Consider the following 23,104-nt stretch of genomic DNA (forward strand, 5'->3'; position numbering starts at 1 on the left):
AAATGATGTCATTTCACTCCGGGAATTAACCTCCTTGACCCCTATTCATGTTGTCGGTGTCGGCTGACGCCAGCGTACTGATAAAACCAGTGGGAAAGGGACAGCTGAAAGTCACCCGCTTCCAGTTGAAGGCCGAAAACTCAGATCTCCGGCGATGAGTTGGGACCCAGTTAAAAGTAGCCCAGTGGAAATGGCACAAAGGGCTTCCTATCCCGGGACACTGCACACCCAATTAAGAGGGATGCCAGTGGAAAAGGGGCTTGTGATAACATCAAGCTGGTGATAGCACTGAAGAGTTCTCAAAGTCAGCAAACTATAAAGTAAACAAAACCTTCTGAAAATGGTATTTTAAATGAGATAAAAAAATTGAACATGCACCCTTGAAATTTAGGTAGAATTATAAATAAGCATTTTGAAAATGAAAAACACTATGCTATCCAGGGAGATGGTGAAGAGGTTGACAAGTACAGAATTGTACATCATACTACAGATTATACTAGTTTTAGGCATTCCTACAACGAGGATAGCTTCTAGTCACATCACTGATAACTTCAAACTTAACTGGGAACCTTTTCCAAACCATATCCATTGTGAATAAACAAGGTATCACTGACAAGCCAAAGAGAGAGAGAGAAAGAGACTGACAACAGCTTCTGGATATCTGCATTCGACTCTACTTGTGCACTACCCAAGCTGTTGCTCTTGCTTTCACCGGTGTAATGGCAGTCACTTCTGATTATTTCACCAAAATTACAAAATACTTTCCAATAAGTATTATATTTCAAAGGCTTTTATCAGCAAAATTAGGGATATTGAGAATACCTTAGGGATCAGAAGCAAGCCCAGAGTGACTGTCACAGTCAGGTGAGTGTGAACAAAGAAGAGTATGAGCATCCAATCACTGTGAAGACTAGATGCCAGGATAAACCTGCAAAGAAAGAAACAATTTTAATTTGAAAAGCCCTCAGGATTATTATTCTATTCTTTAGGTGTTTCAGAGATAAACAATTTAATTTATAGAAATATAAGATTGCATTGCTTTCATTTTAAATAAAACCATACTTGAACACTTATGTAGCCAACTCTTGGACATGGTTTTCTGATTCAGCTTCTGACTACAGAATGATGCCGAAGTCACTGGAACTGTACTACTTAACAGATACCTTGAGGGACGTCAACACTCAGCAGAGCTTTGCAATGTTTATCAGTTTAGTTTGCATCATCGTTTTTCTTCTACAATCTTTGAATATCCAATTGCCCATCTTTTTTGGAACCCAAGTTCCTGTGCCTGCCTCAGCATTAAAACGACTTTAACCGACAGTATAATGTCATCTGCAGCCGCCACTGTGGAGGATTTACATGAAACAATACGGCACAGTATTGTTCGGCTCTCGATGTTGTCCTTCCTAAAAGAATATACTAAACCCTCCCTACCCCGTAACCCTCTATTTTCCTTTCATCCATGTGTCTGTCTAAGAGTCTCTTAAATTCCCCCAATATTTCAGCTTCCACCACTATCCCAGAAACCCACAATTGTCTGTGTAAAAAAAACTTACCCATGATGTCTCTGCTGAACATTCCTCCCTTAACTTTGTACATATGTCCTCTGGTGTTTACTGATTTTGCTGTGGGAAATGGGTGTTGGCTGTCCATCCTATCTATGCTTCGCATAACTTTGTAGACCTCTCTTAAGTCTCCTCTCATCCTTCTATGCTCCAAAGTGAAGTCACAGCTCTGCTAACCTTGCCTCATAAGACTTGTTTCCCAATCCAGACAACATCCTGGTAAATCTCTTCTGCACTTTCTACATAGCCTCCACATCTTTCTTATAATGAGGTGACCAGAATTGAACATAATACTCTAGGTGTGGTCTTTCCCAAAGATTTAGAAAGTTGTAACATGACCTCTCTACTCCTGAATCCCAGCATCCCACAGGCCTTCTTAACTATCCCATCAATCTATGTGGTGACCTTGAGGGATGTTTGGATTTGCACCCCAAGGTTCCTCTGGTCATCCACACTCTTAAGCAACTGACCATTAACCCTGTATTCAACCTTCTGGTTAGTCCTTCCAAAATGCATCACCTCACACTTATCTGAATTGAACTCCATCTGCCACTTTTCTGCCCAACTCTGCATCCTGTCTATATCATCTTGCAACCTTCAACACCATTCAGCTCCACCCACAAATTCTCCAACCTTCGTGTCATCCGCAAACTTACTGACCCATCCTTCTGCCACTTCATCCAGGTCTTTTATAAAAATTATAAAGAGCAGGAGTCCCAGAACAGATCCTTGCAGCATTCCACTAATCACCAACCTCCAGACAGAATACTTTCCTTCCACTACTACTCTCTACTTTCTTCCTACAAGCCAATATTTTATCCATACAGCTAATTTTCCATTAATCCTGTGACTCATGACTTTCTAGATGAGTATCTCATGGGGGACCTTGTCAAATTCCTTACTAAAATCCATGTCGACCACATCTACCAATCTACCCTCACAACATTTGTCATTCTCCAATCCTCCAACGCCTCCCCGCGGCAAACGAGGATTCAAAGATCATAGCTACTGCCCCAGCTATCTCTTCTCTCACTTCCCACAGTAAGCTGAGATGTATCGCGTTCAGCCCTGAGGACTTATCTATCTTGAAGGTTTTAAGAAACTCCAACACTTCCACTTCCTTAAATTCCACATGATCCAGCACACAGGCCTGTTCAATTTCAACCTCACTGTCATCCTTTTCTCTTGTGAATACTGATGCAAAGTATTCATTTAGGACCTCTCCGATCTCCTCTACCTCCACTCTATTACCATAATGACCCAGCCAATAACCTCTGATTAAAACTATGGATGAAAATATGGTGAGGGGAATTGGTAGTAGGGATTCATAATGGGAAACAAATCCACTGTCACCGAATGCTAATTAAATGATGAAGCTGAAAATCAGCTCTGCATTGTGGTTCATGATGAATCATGTAAATGTAGATTGCTTGGGTTTGGATTGTATTAGAAAGGCAATACATGTAATTAGCACAACACTATTACTGTGCCAACAACCCAGGGTCAAATCCGCCAGGTTCTCCAGTTTCCTCCCACACTCCTAAGAATTACAACGTTAGTCGATTAATTGGTCACATGGGAATAATGAGGCGGTGTAGGCTCATGGGCCGGTAGGGCCTGTTACGTTGCTGTACCTCTAAATTAAAGAAGGGAGCAGAGCAGATCTTTGAGAGATGCAAGAAGGAATGCTGTTTCCAAAGATACATTTGCTATGATTAGATGGGTAAGAGTGAGAGTAAAGAAGAGATGGGCCACCAAAGGAAAATGGCAGCTTGGGGGTAATGTCCTCAGTTATCAGTTAGTCTGCAAGGAGGAAGAGAAGGAAATGCAGCATGGCCATAAGGTGACCATGACTGATCCACAAATACCATTGCCTGACTGGTGGTAGTTACCACAATGCACTTGTTACTGCATTGTTGTCCTTCACCCATAACTTGCTGACTTGGTTTACGTTCAATCGATCATCCTTGTTTTTTGTTATATATAGTTTCAGCATTTATTTGTTAACATTATATTATCTTGCTATATTATTGTTAATTATTTGAACTTGTATATCTTGTTTAGATGAATTATTTTTAAAAAGTACAGTAAAATCCCCAGTACATGGAATTCAAGCAATCGAAGACCCAAGCAACCAACAAAACAAAACTGGGGAAATAAGTAAAATTAAAATAAATAAGAATAAGCATAAATTTAAATAAACATTTAAAATTGAAAAGTAAATGTTCTCTGAAGCAACGCACAACCCCTTGGGAAAGATGGGAGCAAACATTCAGCTAGCAGAGCGCCACGGTCATGACCCCACCACCTGTGTGAATAAAGTTAAGTTTGAATAAAATGGCAGTGCTGAGGAAGGAGAACAGTTGGATGTTGCTCGCCACTGGGGTGACTCTCTCAAAGTATCTCCTCATCCCTGCCTAGTATTAGTGCATCATTAGGTGTATTAGTAAGGCTTTATCTCTAAACTTGGGGTGGGGATGGTTAATTATGATGGTGGCACGGTTAGTGTAGCGGTCAGTGCAGCACTGTTACAGAGTCAGCGACCGAGTTTCCAATTTAAATTTAAATTTTGTACCGGACAAAGTGAATTTTACATAATTAAGGGCTACAATACTCTATTTTTTTCAAATTACTTTACATTTTGTACTGTATTTAAACTGTCTATTCTTAGTTAGGCATTATAAGAGTGAGTCTCAGACAAATGGAAAATATGCATATCCGACACCTCCAATACCCATAGGCTCCGGAAAACGGGGATATTACTCTATTAATTTCTTAAACTGGACACACCTAATTTGAATTTTTTTTGACACAAACGACTAAACAACCAGCCATGCTAATAAACTAGTATTAGCAAATGGATGATATGCTTCCAAGTCCATCCATTATAGACTTGACTCCAGACTTCTGATTTAGTTCTCATTACATTAAGATAACATACACTGGAAAATTGAAATGCACAGTATGAGCATAAAGTTCCATGAAAGCCTAATTTAAAGGGTTGGGACTAGCATATCTAAAAAAAAAACAATTTGCAAGTATTTGAACAAAACTCAATCAATTCCATAGAACACAGAACCATGGAACGTTACAGCATGGAAATAGCCCTTGTAGATTATGCTAAATTATTTTTCTGCTTAGTCCCACTGACCTGCACACAGTATTTAGCCCTCCATACTCCTCCCATCCACATGCCTGTTCAAATTCTTCTTATGTTAAAATAGAGTCCACATTCACCAGTTCAGCAGAAGTTCATTCCACACTCCTGCTACTCTCTGTGTGTAGACGTTCCCCCAAAACTTTTCCCCTTTCACCCTTAAGCTGTCCTACCCTCAGTGGAAAAAGTCCACCTGCAACAAAATAAATCTTCTCTGCACTTTTTCCAATCTTGTTGATATCTTTTCTGTAGATAGGTGACCAAAGTTATACACAATACTCCAAATTTGGCCTCACCAATGTCTTGTACAACTTTACTACAACATCCTAAATCTTATATTCAATACTTTGATTTATAAAGCCCAATATGTCAAATGCTCTCTTTACAACCCTATCTACCCATGATGCCACTTACTGAGAATTATGTATTTGTCTTATCACAGTCCTCATTGCCCAACCATTTACTGTGTATGTCCTTTCTTGGTTTATTCTTCTAAAATGCAACACCTCACACTTGTCTGCATTAATTTCCATCTGTCATTTTTCTAGCTGGTCCAAATCCCTTCATCACCGTCTACAACACCTCTAATCTTTGTGTCATCAGCAAACTTGCTGATCTAATTTTCCACTTTATCATCTAGCCCAGGGGTGTCAAACTCAAATTCACGGAGGGCCAAAATTAAAAACTTGGACTAAGTCGAGGGCCGAACTAAATATTTATTGAAAATTTTCAACAACATCTGCATGTTTTCTCTTCTTTCAACATATGCAATGTTAAACTTTTTCTTATTAAAATAAATGTTTAATAATAGTTTTGGATAAACTCTTTCCAGAAGCATTAACAAATGAGAAATAAAATATTCAATAAATAATATTTCTCTATAGAGGATTTGTCAAATGTGGCTAGTGTGCTGTCAAATAGTAAAATCTGAGGGCTATTGAGAATGTGGGAGAATAACATGATTCCTGAAACAATCAAATGGGTGACTGATTGTGGGCATGAACTCTAGCAGGGTTATTTGCCATGCCCTTTTTCCATTGGTACAGATATCCTTTGATTGACACACTTTTCAAGTTTTATGCCTAATGAGCTTGTATCCAGGTGCAGGACCATTTTTAACCAGGAATATATTTATCACTGTGACATGAAACTATTGGAAGATCATTTTATCCTGAGATTAAAGTTCATAATCCTTACTCAGGCCTGTGTGCGGGAGGGCGGGGTTTGCGGGCGATCGGGTTGGACAACGACAGTGCGGGGGCATCGGCTCTCGCTGCAAGGCGGCATCTTGGTGGATCAGCGGCCCCGTCACCATAAGTCGCGGGTCGGCCTGCGGCAGGGAGGGGGAGTGGGCAACGGTCCTGGCGAGGTCAGGCCCGAGGCCTCCGGTTCCAGGCGCTGGGAAGCGGCCTTGGCTTCCCCTGACACTGGCCAGGCCCCAAAACCAGAGTCCACGGTGAGACCCTGCAACGTAAACAGAGGAGGTGGGGGCGATTAGCGGGCTGACGCCAATGCATTCTGGGATTTATAGTATTAGCTGTGCATGCGCTATACTGGCACGGCGGCCAGCGGGCCACCTCTAATACATTTTTGAAATGATCTTGCGGGCCAAATATAATTATATCGCGGGCCAAATTTGGCCCGCAGGCCAGAGTTTGACATGTGTGAACTAGATCATTGATATAGATGGCACACAACAATGGTCCCAGCGCTGATCCCTGAGGCACACCACTAGCTACAGGCTCCAGTTTGAGAAGCAATCATCCTCCACCAATCTGGTTTCTTGCATGAATTCCGAGCATCTGAATGTGGAAACTTGTGAAAGGCCTTACTAAAATCTGTGTAGACAACATCTACAGCCTTTCCTTTGTTCCTAGTAACATCCACGGAAAACTCTATCAGATTGGTTAAACATGACCTAACGTGTTGACTATCCCTAATCAATCCTTGGCTATCCAAATACTTATTTATTCAATATCTTATAACAATTTCCAATAATTTATCTATTACTGACATCAGGCTCACCAACCTACAATTTCCTAGGTAATTTTGGACCCTTTTCTAAACAACAGATACATATGAGCTACCCTTCAGTCCTCTGGAAACTTAACTGTGGTAAGGACATCTTAAATATTTCTGCCAGAAGTCCTGTAATTTCTACACTAACCTCCCTCAAGGTCTGAGGGAATATCTTGTCAGGCCTCTGGGGGTTTATTCACCCTTATTTGCTTTTAGACAGCAAGTACTTCCTTCTGTATAGGTTTCATGACCTCATTGCCTGATTTTTCTAACTTTCCTTGATTCTGTGCCAGTTTCCTGTGTAAATACTGATGCAAAAAAAAAAGATCTCCCCATCTCTTCTGGCTGCATAGAAAGCCAACCACTCTGATCATCAAGGGGACCACTTTTGTCCCTTACTATCCTTTCACTCTTAATATACTGTTGAAACCCTTATGATTTTCTTTCACATTATCTGCCAAACCAACATCATGTCTTCTTTCAGCCTTCCTGATTTCTTTAATGAGTTTTTTCTTTGATTTTTACCCTCCTCAAGTACTTAATTTGCTGGAGGGAGTCACGTGATGGAGTAGTGGCCGTTGGGGAAAACCAGCCCTTCCAGGAAAATAGAAAAAAAAGTCAGGAAAAAGCAAAGCATAACAGAAATAAAGTACAAGAAATAGAAGATAATGATACAGCGAAGAGAAAGAAGATGGCTTCCAAGAAGGAGAAAGTAAGAACAGCTGGAAAAAAAGAAGTAAAACATTTGCCGGAGAAGAAGGAAGAAGGCTTTGCTTGCAGGAAGGAACAGGATGCGGTGGTGACGAGGAGTACCCAACTCTTGAGGTCAGTACCTGCCCTGCAGAGTTGAGACCCATCACTAAAAAAATGGCTCTCGGAGCCAAACAAAAATGTGCAATGGCGCATGCGTGAGGTGTCGCACATGCGCAGTGAGCAATCAGAGGAGAAAGAGGACACCGGCAGGAGGGGGGCTCAGCAGAGGAATGGGCTGTCACAGATCAAGCAGCTGAGAGACACCCAACACCAGGGCTCTCAGCTGGAGGATATGGAAGACAGCAAAAGAGGGTGCAACAAAACAGATGTGGAAGACAGTTGAAAGATCGACAAGAAGACCAATGTCACGAAGCACAACAGACGAGCAGCCCAAGAGGGGAGGAACAGCAAGAAAAGACCCAGCAAGAAGAGGCCCGACAAAGAGATACATGCAGCTCATCTGGAGAAGACACAAAAACAGATACAGACACAGAAGAAGAGGAAGAAGAAGACCAAGATCGTCACAGAGAAATAAAAGGTAAAATTGAATAACAGAATATAGATAAAGTCTTTTTTGAAGAACAAATGAGATCACTAAAAGAATGGTTATCATTAAAGTTTAATGCAATTAAAAGGAAAATAAAAAGGACAGAAGATAAAATGCAAAGGTTAGAACTGGTAATGACAGAAATAGGGAAAAGAGTAGAGAATGTAGAAGAGCGAGAAACGGCAGTAGAAATGTAAGTGAATGACTTAAGAGAAAAATTGGAAGAAAGTGACAAAAATTAAAGAGACTCAAGAGTTGTGTTTTTATTGTATTGTACATGTTGAATATTTATGGGTATTGGAGGGGGGTGGGTAGAGGGGAGGGAGGGAAGGGGTGGGGGGAGGGGAGAAAAGACCACTGTGTAAATTTAATGAGATATGTTTGTACATATATTGGTTGATATGGTTCACAGTGTGAAAAATAAAAAAAAAAATTTAAAAAATAAAAGTACCTGCACCTCTCTCTCCTTCTGAATTAGAACCCCAATATCCCTCGACAACCGAGGTCCCCTGTGCCTGTTAACTTTGCTTTTAATCCTGACAGGAACATACAAACTCTGTACTCTCAAAATTTCACCTTCAAAAGCTTCCTTTATTCAAAGCCTTTTATTCAAGCTGAAGCAATGGAGCTTAATATTGAAGTAAATGGAAAGTTGAGCTTGATTAAAATGATGACCAAAATAGTTACTCAAAGCTTTATTTTTTTCGAAGAGCTGGACTGTCTGAGATGAGGATATGTCCTTCTGTAGGGCCTTTTGCATGCATCAACATTGCAGTAAATCTGCAAGGATTTTCATAATGTGTCTGGTGATTCCTTCTGATGCATGTGTCAGCCTAATTTAGCATGGTGCCAATGTAAGAGATGGAGCAAGCTTCCGTGCACTTCTTTGCTTACCCAGACTTATCTGCAGTCAATGGCAACTAACTGGCCCAATGCCAAAAGAATCCAATCCTTTTTGTTACTGTGGTTAATCTGATTACAATTTGAACCCGTCTTCACTCAATGCGAGTGAATGGAAGGCATACTGTGATTGAATTCCTGATATTCAAGATTCAAGATTGTTTTATTGATGTGTAATAAAACAGAAAATGTGATATAACACAAAATTTCCTTTTGCCTACAGTAAGGCAAACTCACTATCAGCAAAAATTGCCCAGTACCTCTATCAAATAGAACGATTTGCAGAAATAATGAGAAATGGGTCAAGCAAGTCTATTGATGGAGAAAATTAAAGTAAACAATAAAATTGGGGAAAATTGAGTAAAAGATGCCAACGGAGAAGTTAAGGACTGGAACGGAGAATAAAAGAGAAAATGTTTGAATGGAGACTGAAATCAAGCACTTAATAATTATAAAATAACTGTTATATTTGATGCATCTTGATCAATTTTAAGTTAGCTGAATTGATGTGAAGATAATGATCTGAAAATAATCCAATTAATTCTGTCACCAAGAGGACCTGCAGTGGATAACCTATAAAATGCTATTGCCCTATATATATGAAAACTGGAATTCTTCATTGTAAAGACAAGAGATCACTGGGGCCTTGATGAAGATTTTTGCATCCTTGCCTGCAACAGACAAGTTCTGCAAGAGTGGAAATAGGGATAATCCAGGAAACAGGTGAGTCACACATCAGTAAGGAAGGTATTGAAGAGAATATCTGGGGATAAAATTCTTACATATTTGGAAAGGCAGTCTGATTATGAACAGTCATCATGGCTTTGTGCGGGCAGGTCGCTTCTTACCGATTTGATTTTTTTTTGAGGAGATAATAAAGGTGGTTGATGAGATAGTGGATGTTATACTCATGCACTTTAAAACAACATTTGTTAACAATTCTCATGGTAGAATTACCCAGATGGTATCTTTGCTTGGGATCCATGGTGAGTTCATAGTTTGAATTCAGAATTGACTGGCCCATAGTGGTGCAAAACTGTTATTCTGTGACCAATGTTGTGGCCCCTGTTGTGTGTGACATTTTTTTTTTCTTTGGCTTCGCTTCGCGGACGAAGATTTATGGAGGGGTAAAGTCCACGTGAACTGCAGGCTCGTTTGTGGCTGACAAGTCCGATGCAGGACAGGCAGACACGGTTGCAGCGGTTGCAAGGGAAAATTGGTTGGTTGGGGTTAGGTGTTGGGTTTTTTCTCCTTTGTCTTTTGACAGTGAGGTGGGCTCTGCGGCCTTCTTCAAAGGAGGTTGCTGCCCGCCGAACTGTGAGGCGCTAAGATGCACGGTTTGAGGCGATATCAGCCCACTGGCGGTGGTCAATGTGGCAGGCACCAAGAGCTTTCTTTAGGCAGTCCTTGTACCTCTTCTTTGGTGCATCTCTGTCTCGGTAGCCAGTGGAGAGCTCGCCATCTAACACGATCTTGGGAAGGCGATGGTCCTCCATTCTGGAGACGTGACCTACCCAGCGCAGTTTGATCTTCAGCAGCATGGATTCGATGCTGTCGGCCTCTGCCATCTCGAGTACTTCGATGTTGGTGATGAAGTCGCTCCAATGAATATTGAGGATAGAGCAGATACAACGCTGGTGGAAGCGTTCTAGGAGCCGTAGGTGATGCCGGTAAAGGACCCATAATCCGGAGCTGAACAGGAGTGTGGGTATGACAATCGCTCTGTATACGCTAATCTTTGTGAGATTTTTCAGTTGGTTGTTTTTTCCAGACTCTTTTGTGTAGTCTTCCAAAGGCACTATTTGCCTTGGCAAGTCTGTTGTCTATCTCGTTGTCGATCCTTGCATCCGATGAAATGGTGCAGCCGAGATAGGTGAACTGGTTGACCGTTTTGTGTGTCTGATGGAGATGTGGGGGGGCTGGTAGTCATGGTGGGGAGCTGGCTGATGGAGGACGTCAGTTTTCTTCAGGCTGACTTCCAGGCCAAACATTTTGGCAGTTTCTGCAAAACAGGACGTCAAGCGCTGAAGAGCTGGCTCTGAATGGGCAACTAAAGCGGCATTATCTGCAAAGAGTTGTTCACGGACAACTTGCTCTTGTGTCTTGGTGTGAGCTTGCAGTCGCCTTAGATTGAAGAGACTGCCATCCGTGCGGTACCGGATGTAAACAGCGTCTTCATTGTTGAGGTCTTTCATGGCTTGTTTCAGCATCATGTTGAAGAAGATTGAAAAGAGGGTTGGTACGAGAACGCAGCCTTGCTTCGTGCCATTGTTAATGGAGAAGGGTTCAGAGAGCTCATTGCTGTATCCGACCTGACCTTGTTGGTTTTCGTGCAGTTGAGGAACTTTGGGGGGCATCCGAGGCGCTCTAGTATTTGCCAAAGCCCTTTCCTATTCACGGTGTCGAAGGCTTTGGTGACGTCAACAAAGGTGATATAGAGTCCTTTGTTTTGTTCTCTGCACTTTTCTTGGCGCTGTCTGAGGGCAAAGACCATGTCAGTAGTTCCTCTGTTTGCGCGAAAGCCACACTGTGATTCTGGGAGAACATTTTCGGCGACACTAGGTATTATTCTATTTAGGAGAATCCTAGCGAAGATTTTGCTTGCAATGGAGAGCAGCGTGATTCCCCTGTAGTTTGAGCAGTCTGATTTATATATATATATATATATAAATGACTTGGATGAAAATGTAGGTGAGTGGTTAATAAATTTGCAGATGACACATCGGTTGGAGGGTATAGAGAGCAATGAAAGGATACAGCAGGATATAGAGTGGTTACAGATATAATCAGAGAACTAGCAGATGGAGTTTAATCTGAGCAAGTGTGAGGTGTTGCAAATTGGGAGTTCAAATATAAGGAGAAGGAATGCAGTTAATAACAGGATCATTAACAATACTGAGGAGCAAAGGGATTTGAAGGTCCAGGTTCATAGGTTCCTGACAGGGCCCAAACAAGTAGATAAGATGGGCAAAGAAGGCAGATGGTATGCTTGCCTTCATTGGTCAGAGCGTTGAGTAAAGAGTAAGGAAGTAATGTTGCAGCGATATTAAACTTTGGTTAGACCAGTGGTTCTCAACCCTTTCTTTTCCATTCACATACCACCTGAAGTTATCCCTTACTAAGCACAGAGCTTGTTCATAGAGAGAGTAGTGGGTGACTTGAACAGGCTGCCAGAATGACCAGGGCAAGCAGATACAATAATAGTGTTTAAGAGGGTTCCAGATAGCCACATGAACACATAGGGAATGGAGGGATATGGATCATGTGCAAGTAGAAGAGATTTACTTTAATTCTGGCATCATGTTCAGCCCAGACATCGGGGCCCAAAGTGTCTTTTTGTGTGCTGTTCTATCTTTTAATAGGACCCTACTGCCATCCAGAGAGGTAACAGGAAGCATCAGGTTCAAATTACTTCAGTGGGAACAAAATAAACCAGGGTTCTTCCAAAATAAAAATCCAGAAATATAATACAACTGTTTAACGTCCTGTTCATGAGAGCAACACCCTCTCTCCTTTACTGGACCAACCCTGCTGTGTGGATGCCTGTTCTCCAGACTGCCCGATGTTACATTGACCTGTTTTCCTTGCTACCTTTCTCCAAGTAATCCTATATTTTAGCTTCTCAAACATAAAGGCCTCTAATTTATTTGACTTCTCTTATTAATTCTCTTATTGCAGTATGAATGGACTGCTCTGACGTTTAGTCATCTTCTGTTTTCCACTTGACAGAGCACTCTCTTTCTTTTCCTTTCTTGATGTGTTCCTGAGAGCATCTTATCATTTTCAACTGAACTCAGTCATGGTTCAAGGCAAAATTTGGAGCCCATCTCACCATAGTTCCTCTTGAGGAAGCTGGCAGATGGCGTTAGCACAGCTGAATAGAAGGGGTATGGGATATAACATATTATTTTTATCATCTGCCTTTAATGAGCTAAAAAAGACAACATTTCAAGGGTACAATTAAGCAGATAACTGGTTTGTACAGTTTGAGATTAAAGCAAAAGAACTAATGAAAATGATAATCATATAAATACTTGTAAGAAATGAAATATTCAAATAAGTTAAATTAATAATGAAGAATGTTTGTTGTTGTAGGGACCTCAATATTACAGGTCATTTATATAATGTATTACAAGGTCAGGAATGAGCTTCTGAGATGCACTGTACAACTCTGCTGGATTATCGAAGTGATACCACAAGCCTGCACGCTCCACACTAAAGCAGCATGTTATTGGGTGGCATGGTTAGTGTAGCTCTTAGTACAACCTTGATACAGCACCAGTGAATCCAGCGCTGTCTATGAGGAGTTTGTATATCCTCCTGGTGTCTGTGTGCATTTCCCCCATGTGCTCTGGTTTCCTCCCACCAATGGCAGTGGATGGCGGTAGATGTTCAAACACAACAGAAGTAAGGCATCCATAGGCACCTCAGATCTCAACAGTGGGAAACCCTCATTGTCAAGGTCAAGTGAATGATCCACTTCAACCTTTTCCACTATTAGAGTAGCCAGCCTTCAGCCATTTTGATTTAATCTACGTGCTATCACAAAATGGCCAAATCTATTGGGTGTGGCTTTCCAAATCATTCAGGCTCACATGCAGAAGATGTGCTCCTGACCCATCCATGCCTCTGGCCAAGCTGTTGCACTGCAGTTTACTATTGTGATCTGATGAATCAAAGAAGAAATTGCTCAGGTGCATCTTGTCCACAAAAACCAGACACATTCAATTTAGCCAATTGCTTCCCTATCATTTCACCATGAATTAGCAGCAAGGATGATGGGAGATGTTGTGACACTGTCAGGATCAAAAACCTGAACACAACGGCCATGTTAGACTGGCTTTCCTTGTCTGTAAGGTACCAAACAGTGTACGTAAAAATGAAAGAGGTAGGAAAAATAAATCAACCGTGATTTGAATGGCAGAGCAGACTTGATGGCCCAAATGGCAAAATTCAGCTCCTATACCAGAAGATCTAATAATTTTATAAGAATCAGCCGGGGAGTCTCCAGGTGGCGCTCACGGAGTGAACACGTTTTGGTTTTTGCTCCATAAAATATACTATTTTTAACCTGTATCCACCTTTGAACTAACTTCACAGAAGTCAGAAAGATCTTTATTATTTCTCTAATTATACTTGAGTCTGAAAATTTTGAAGAAATGACTGAAGGAAAAGCTACACGAGCTAAAACCCGGGCAGAAGAAGGTAACGGCCGAGAGAAGAAACAACCAGACATTAAACTAAGTGAGATGACCTTCACTGACTTTTTTAAATTCTTTCGTGATGAATTCAAAGATGTTTGTCGCAAAAAAGACCTAGCTGAACTTCGTACAGCTTTAATTGCCTCAGAAGCTGAAACCAAAAAACAACATACCTTAATTGCAGCTCTTCAAACTGAAGTTCAACAAAAAGAAATTAGACTGACTGAGGTCGAACAGAGACTTTCCAAAGCAATTAAACAACTAGAAGCACTCCAGCTGAAAAGCATTGATTCAGAGAACCGTTCCAGAAGACAAAATATTCGTTTGGTTGGAATTCCTGAAGGCATTGAGAAAGGAGATCTCCTGACGTTTTTTGCCGAGCTTTTAAAAGAAGCATACCCATCCGAATTCCCTGCTGATCCACCGCTACTTGATAGAGTACATCGTATCTGGAACCGAAATGCTGAAGCTTCCAAACCCAGAGTGGTGATGGTCCATATGCATTACGTGAGTACAAAGGATAGATTGATTCGTACAGCCAGAAGACTTGGAAATGTGACTGTTCGTGGCTTTAGTCTAAGAGCCTATGAAGATTTTAGTCTGGAGGTAGTACGCGCTCGAAGACTGTTTAAAGATCTGATGTCCGAATGTTTTGAGAAGAAACTGAAACCTGCGCTCCTGTATCCTGCGAGGCTCAGAATTTCTCCGGAGAACCAAGCTCGTCAAATATTCGACTCCGTGTCTGCAGCACGGAACTACCTGTCGGCTAATTTCCCGTCTAGCACGACCTCTCAGCCCGAGTGACCGATTTTAAAAAAAATGCGGTAGATATTGGTCTTTTTCAGGTTAACAGTCAGATTCTGATCTCTGACCATTCGAAAAGTAATAGATCATTATAGCTCTAATTATCCTGTTCATCTTTAACACATTTTTATATATTTTCTTTCTCTGTGAGAAATTTTTTTTTAAATATATAAGTGTATGTTTAATTTTATATTAATCTATACTAATAATATGATTATATTCTTTACTATTTTATTTCTGAATTACTGAAAATGGCGATTTTTTATCTTTTGTTTATTAAAACTTTTCATGTTTTTTTTTTACATTCGCCATTTTCTCTTTGTCTTTCTTCATAAACTAATTTTAAAATGATTTAACTCTTTATGACTTTGTTTTATCAGTAGATATAAAACAATTACGATTTTTCTTTTATTTCTTTTTAAATAATTTTCTTTCAATATTTAGTATTTGATTTTAGCTTGAGTTATCCTTTTTATAAGTTTAGGTGGTGGATCTTATCTTAATATTAGGAGCTGCCGTCTGAAGACATGGGGGTAGGTTTAGTATTATCTCTTCTTTTTTCTCTGATCACTCTCTGGTCAGATGGGGGGCTTTGTGGGTGGGGGGTGGGTTTTGTTTTTCCTTCAGGGGTTCTTATGTTTCATTTTCTTTTGTTTTTTCTTGATTTTTCTTTTAGAACTACAGATATGGCTGACACGTCATCATTTCCGGTCCTTCCTTATATCTTAATTCTTCTTCCGGGCGCATGGGTCCCTGCTTTGGTTAACCCTTTATATACTGGAGGGTTGACCTAAGTAATGGATCAAAACATTAATTTTGTCTCTTGGAATGCTAATGGTCTAAACAACATGTTTAAAAGGAGGAAGATCTTTAAAGTATTCCAGAGACTGAAAGCACAGATTATTTTTTTACAGGAGACTCATGTGAGGAAGGAGGATAATCATGCCAACTCATGCTCTAAGACTCGAGGTGTATCTATATTTATTGATCCCTCTATTACATTTGTTCAACATGACATCACTGTAGACCCTAACGGCAGATTTTTATTGGTTACTGGGTTATTATTCAATATTAAGGTTGTCATGGTTAATGTTTATGCCCCGAATGTAGATCACCCTGAGTTTTTTAGATCTTTGTTTACTAATTTACCCAATCTAAATGAATATCATTTAATATTCTAACTGTTGTCTGAATCCCCTGCTAGATAGGTCGAAACCTTCACAGCTCCTACCGAATAAATCAGCTACATATATTAACTCTTTCCTTACTAACTCTGGAGCTGTTGATATTTGGAGATTTCTTCACCCGACAGATAAAGAGTTTTCCTTTTTTTCTCATGTATACCATTCATACTCGAGAATTGATCACTTTTTTATTGATTCACGTTTTATTCCACTTGTAACTGCTTGTAAGTATGACATTATAGCCATTTCGGATCATTCTCCATTACAACTCTCTCTTAAATTCAAAGACTCTGTTTCTACTATTAAGCACTGGCGTTTTGATGTTACATTATTGCAAGATTTAGACTTTGTTAAATTTATGAAAGAACAAATTAACTTTTTCTTTTCAACAAATTACACTACGGAAATTTCTTATGGAATATTGTGGGATACATTCAAGGCTTATATTTGTGGTCAAATTATTTCTTACTCAGTAGCTTTGAAGAAATGCATCAAAAACAAGATTCATCTATTGGTTGAGAAGATTAAAGACATTGATAAGAAATATGTGACTGATCCTACTGAAGAACTTTACAAACAAAGAATTGAACTGCAGATGGAATATAATTTGTTACTTACATCTTCGATTGAAAACCAGCTAATTAGATCTAAATCTGATTTTTATGTGCATAGTGAGAAATCGGGTAAACTGTTGGCTAATCATTTGAAGAATATTTCAGCTAGACGCCAAATTGTGGGGATTCGCAAACAGAATGGAGAACTGACTGTTAACCAGGAAGAGATAAATCAATCTTTCCAAAATTTTTATACATCCTTATATAGTACAGAATCCCCTCAAGACCTTAGTAATATGTTTAATTTTTTAGAACATTTGAAATTCCCAAAAGTATTACCTCAAGATAACTTAGAATTAAGTAAACCCATTACAGATTTGGAGATCAATAATACTATTTTCTCACTAAACTCGGGGAAAGCACCAGGTCCCGATGGATATTCTGTGGAATTTTATAAAGCTTTTTCTTCTACTCTCTCTCCCTGGCTGATTATGATGTTTGATGAATCTATCACATTGGGTAAACTACCACAATCATTTTACAGAGCTACGATTTCTCTAATCTTGAAAAAAAATAAAGACCCGACCGAATGTTCTTCTTATAGACCTATTTCTTTGTTGAATGTTGATTCTAAGATCTTCTCTAAAATTCTAGCGACAAGGCTAGAGAAGATATTACCATATATTATCTCTGAAGACCAAACTGGATTCATTAAAAATCGTTATTCCTCCTTTAATATTAGAAGATTGATGAATATTATTTACACTCCTTCACATAAGTCTTCAGAATGTGTTATTTCACTAGATGCTGAGAAGGCCTTCGATAGAGTAGAATGGCCTTATTTATTTACAGTTCTTGAAAAATTTAATTTTAGTCCGATATTTATATCTTGGATTAAACTTCTTTATAATTCCCCAGTTGCCTTGGTTTTTACTAATACCCATGGATCGCCATATTTTTGATTATTTCGGGGCACCAGGCAAGGGTGCCCCCTTAGCCCTTTATTATTTAACTTAGCTTTAGAACCTTTGGCAATTGCTATCAGAGAAGCACCCAATATTACTGGTATTATTCGTTGCAGGGATATTCATAAAGTATCACTATATGCAGATGATTTATTGTTATATATTTCCAATCCTGAAAATTCTATTCCTGCAGTTTTATCTTTATTAGCCCAATTTAGTAATTTTTTGGGATATAAACTGAATTTAAATAAAAGTGAATTATTCCCTTTTAATGGATGGGTCCCTATTTATGATAGTTTACCTTTTAAAATAGCTAGAGACCATTTTATATATTTAGGGATTAAGATTACTAAAAAACATAAAGATTTGTTTAGGACTAATTTTTTCCCTCTATTGGACCTGATCGGCAGTTTACTTACCAATTGGTCACCATTATCCCTATCCATGATAGGCCGAATTAATGCTATTAAGATGATGATCTTACCTACATTTTTATATATATTCCAAGCTATACCTATTTTTGTTCCTAAATCTTTTTTTGATAAGGTCGATTCTAAATTGTCCTCGTATATCTGGCAAAACAAGAATCCTAGATTGGGGAAAAAATATTTACAGAAATCTAAACTAGAGGGAGGGTTGGCATTACCCAACTTTAGAATTTATTACTGGGCAATTAATATTAGTTACTTAAGGTATTGGTTGAATTATTCAGAATTATCTCTAAATCCCCATTGGGTAAATTTAGAAATTAAACCGATACAAAATTTTTCAATTAGCTCTATTTTGGGAGCTGCTCTCCCTTTTACTCTTACTAAATTATATAAACAAATTGATAATCCAATGGCTAAACATACACTACGTATATGGTTTCAATTCCGGAGATTTTTTGGCCTAAGTCATTTTATCTTGGAAACTCCTATTGTACTAAATTTCCTTTTTCATCCCTCTCTAATTGATCAAGCTTATTTACTCTGGAAAGTTAAAGGTATAACATGCTTTTCGGATTTATACTTGGATAACTCTTTCATGTCATTTGAACAATTATCCATGAAATATGATTTACCTCGATCTCATTTCTTTCGATATTTCCAGATTAGGAGTTTCTTAGTTTCGACTTTACCCTCTTTTCCCAATCGGGAGACTACGACTGTTTTAGAGGATATACTATATTCAAAATTCCCTCCAAAAGGTGTGATATCTAAATTATATAATATAATTACAAAAATAAATTCTGGGACTTTTGAAAAGTTTAAAAATGATTGGGAAAGAGAACTCAACCTTCATATTTCTAATGAAAATTGGAATAAAATTCTGCGATTGGTAAACTCTTCTTCTCTATGTGCAAAACATTCACTAATACAGTTTAAAGTTGTTCATAGAGCTCATATGTCTAAAGATAAACTCCATCGCTTTTATTCTCATATCGATCCTATATGTGATAAATGTCAATTGGAAATAGCTTCCCTTACACATATGTTTTGGTCCTGTCCCTCTTTACAGAATTATTGGAAGGAAATATTTTCCATTATATCTACTGTCTGAATATTGATTTACAACCACATCCCATTACTGCAATTTTTGGATAACCTATGATAGATTTGACTTATTTATCTCTTCCTGCGGATCGTATGATTGCTTTTCTTACACTAATGGCTAGAAGATCTATACTATTAAATTGGAAAGAGGTAAATCCTCCCACTGTTTTCCAATGGTTTACCCAAACTATACTATGTTTAAATTTAGAGAAAATTAGAAACTCTGTCTATGAATCCCCTTCTAAGTTTGAGTTAACCTGGCGACCATTTATTCAATATTTTCATTTGTGGTGAGTTGATCTGGCTCTGTTTTCTTTCTATGATTATGTATGATAATTGGGCTGTAAGATGAGATCGGAGTGATCGGCGTGGTTTAGCTATATCTGTAGGTTTTTTTTAATTCAGATTTGTTTTTTCTTCTTTTTTGGGTTTTTTTTTCTCTTTTTTCATATATTGTTATTAATTATATCTTTTTTTTAGAGATAGTTCACACCCTAAACTGATCAAAAAAATTTTTTTTATGATATATTTTTATTCTGTAATATTATTGTTTAATATCTCTGTATTAATTCATTACTTACTATGTATTTTTTTATATCTCTTTGAACTGTATGTGTTTATAAATTATAATAATAATAAAAAGATTGAAAAAGAAAGAATCAGCCGGAAATAAGCCACTGGCTTCAATCAAATTTGGCAAAGAGAATAATGTTTGGTGGTTGATGGAAGCAATTATTGTAGTTCCCTTGAGGCAAGAACATAAAACAAGACAGGAGAGGATGGGCTTTCAGCCATGATGACTCCTCCAGACATGATGCCTAAACTAAAGTAAATCTCTGCATCTTGCTCATGATCTATATTACTCTATTCCATGCATATCCATGTGTCTAGATTGAAGACTCTTCAATGTGACAATTGCATCTGCTTCCACCCTTATTCCTCCTTCCTCCCAGCCCAATTTAGGCACTTGTTACTCTGGTTAAAAAAAAAAATATTATTCCCTCATGTCTCCTATAAACTTACTCCCGCTCACCTTAAATGCATATCCTCTCGTATGACATTTTAACTCTAGTAAAAAGATTATGACTGTCTACACTGTCATAGTTTTATAAGCTTCTATCAGGTCTGTGCTTAGCCTCTGAAGCTCCAGAAAAATAACTATTCATCTTTGTCTAAGCCCTTGCACAAGGTGGCATCCTGGGAAATCTCTTCTGTACCCTTTCCAAGGCCTCACGCTTCTTCCTGTAATAGGCAACCAGAATTATACACAAGTATTTCAAATGTGGCTTAGCCAGCTTTACAGAGCAAGGACATATTTATATCGCAAGGACATGAATTCCTTACTCTTGAGCTCAATGCTCCATCCTACAAGCATTCCCTGCACAAAGAGCCTATTTTAAACCGAGTATTATGCGATGAGAAAGTGTTAATTAAAGATTTGATGGTTGAAGTGTCTTTGGGGAATGGTGACAGTAATATGGTAAACATTTTATTAAAAAAAGACATAATGTATTTAATTTGAAAACAACTTATTGAATCTGAATTGAGCAAACAATGAAAATATTTTTAAAAATTGCAAGATTGCTCCAGGAATGCAATCAACAGGAATGAAATCACATGAAAGGAAATGTTTAAATCTTTGTCAAAGAATACTGTTACACAGTTCAGTGTTGTGTATTGACCTATGTGTTGTGTGGTTTTATGTTAAAAAGTGATAGTTTGCCTTAGAGAGCCAAGGTGAAGGTGGACTGCTGAAAGAGTGGGAGACGGACTGAGCATGTGCAGAAAATTATCTAAAAATATCTGGACTTGGATGTGGAGTGGAAGGAGGAGCATGATTCATGGTCTGGAGGACAGTTTAGAATGTTGGGATTTCAAAAAGGATGAACATTCGGAAGGCAGCCAGAAGGATCCGGACCAAGCCAATTGTCCATCTCTCTGCAGCAACACAAGTCAACTTAAAATTTTGTGCTCTCTCTCTCTCTCTCTCTCTCAAAGATCTTTTGGCTTCAGTTTACCAAACAAACTGAATTTTGTTTGATCTTTGCTTCAGTTGAGATCGAAATTTTGTGAGTCTTGTGTGTTTTGTGTTTGTTTTGTGTCTAAGTTTTTCTGTGGGCTGGTTGGAAATATAACTTTGACTTTAATTACATATGTTATATTTAGGCTGGGGAATTTATTAGTTTTACACTGTCATAGAAATTTGCATAGTAACCCGTGGGCATTGTTATAAAAGAGGGGAGGGGATTTTGAATTAAAGTTTGAAGGTAAATTTTTGTTAATGAAGTAATTGTTCATCTTTACCCCTGTGTGATATGCCTTCTTTGCGGTTGCTAGTTTGATCTTGTAACATAATTTGTGGGATTCGTCTGGGATCAAACTAATTTGGAAGCTTTAGGGACAATTCACTTGTGCTTAGTTATCTGTCATCTGAATTTGACTCAACCTCTAGCTTGAAATTAAAAATAAATGGTGAGTTTATAAATCACCAGCAGAAAAACCCACAACTATGAATATTGACCAGTTCATAGCTAACCCTTCAGTTGGTTATTAAAAAATGGCTAAAAAGTCAGAACTGATGGTTAAAGTTGGCAAGTTCAAACTTCTTGCAATAAAAACTGGGATGAAAAAAAAAAGGAAATTGCCTGAAAGATCATTAAACATTATATAGGAAAGGGGGTATTTGAAGAAGCTGCATTAGAACAGTTTCCAAAGGATAAAACTTCAGAGGAAGTAAAGTTGGCTTTGAGAAAACAAGAGTTAGAGGAAAAAAGAGAGACAGAAAGGAAAGCCGAATGGGTAGCAGTAAGGCAGGCAGAAAGGGAAGAGAGGAAGGAAAAAAAAGAGAGGCAGAAAGGAAAGCTGAGCAGGAAGCAGTAAGGCAGGCAGAAATGGAGGAAAGGGCAGCCTCAAGGGAGGAGAGAGAGAAAGAATGGAAACATGAGCTAGAATTAGCTAAATTGAGGCAGACCCTAACCCAAGGAGAGGGAGAAGCCCAAAACCCACATGCTGGTCAGGAGAGGTTTCTGGTCAGTAGAGAAGTGAGGTTAGTTCCTTCATTTGAGGAAGCTGAAATAGACCAGTATTTTCAGCTTTTTAAGAAAGTAGCAGTACATTTAAAATGGCCACCAGACCAGTGATCACTCCTGCTACAAAATGTTCTTAAAGAGAAAGCCCAACAGGTGTACTCGTGTCTCACTGTAAATCAAGCAGCTGATTACGAATTTGTAAAGCAGGCTATACTCCGATCTTGTAGACTAGTCCCAGAGACTTATAGACAAAAGTTCAGGAGTTTAAAAAAAGCAGCAACCCAATCTTACCTGTATTTTGCTTATAGCAAAGTTGTGTGTTTTGATCGGTGGTGTGCTGCAATGAAAGTAGAAAATAACTTTGATTTATTGAGGGAAATAATTCTGATTGAGGAGATTAAAAATTGTGTTCCTGACGATATCTAAGTATACTTGGCAGAGAAAAATATAAAAACTTGGCAAGAATTGGCTAAATTCGCAGAGGAATTTGCTTTAACCCACAAGTCTAAGTGGACACCAGTGCAAACCTTTCAAAGGAATACTGCTGATAATCCAAGTAGAGTAGAAAGAAAATCTAGAAGTGAGGTTAAAGGAAGAGAGGAAGAGAAATGGGTGAAGAAAAAAATTTTGAGTGTTATTTGCCACTATTGTAAGAAATCAGGGCACATAATAACAAATTGTCCTGTACTGAAAAGGAAGAAAGAGAAAGGGGTGGTGCCAACCACCTGTGTTCAGAGTGAGAAAGTTAGGGATATTTTTAAACCATTCATGACTGAAGGTTTCATTTCGGTTAAAGAAGGATCCAATCAAGTGCGAGTATTGTATTAAGCAACATTTTGAATTATGGTGAGGAGACCGATACTGGAGATGTGAATTTAATTAAAGGCACTG

General features: G+C 38.7%; 1 protein-coding gene across 1 annotated transcript in view; it reads right to left on the reverse strand.

Moving 5' to 3' along the window:
- The window catches only part of gpr158a (G protein-coupled receptor 158a), a 694,119-nt gene that overhangs the window by 18,781 nt on the left and 652,234 nt on the right, over positions 1 to 23,104 (reverse strand). The window contains exon 9 of the mRNA XM_069914575.1: positions 823 to 928. Within this exon, the coding sequence (XP_069770676.1) occupies positions 823 to 928 (106 nt within the window). The remainder of the gene's footprint in view (positions 1 to 822; positions 929 to 23,104) is intronic.

This window comes from Narcine bancroftii, chromosome 1, assembly GCF_036971445.1.
Source record: "Narcine bancroftii isolate sNarBan1 chromosome 1, sNarBan1.hap1, whole genome shotgun sequence".
NCBI lineage: Eukaryota > Metazoa > Chordata > Chondrichthyes > Torpediniformes > Narcinidae > Narcine > Narcine bancroftii.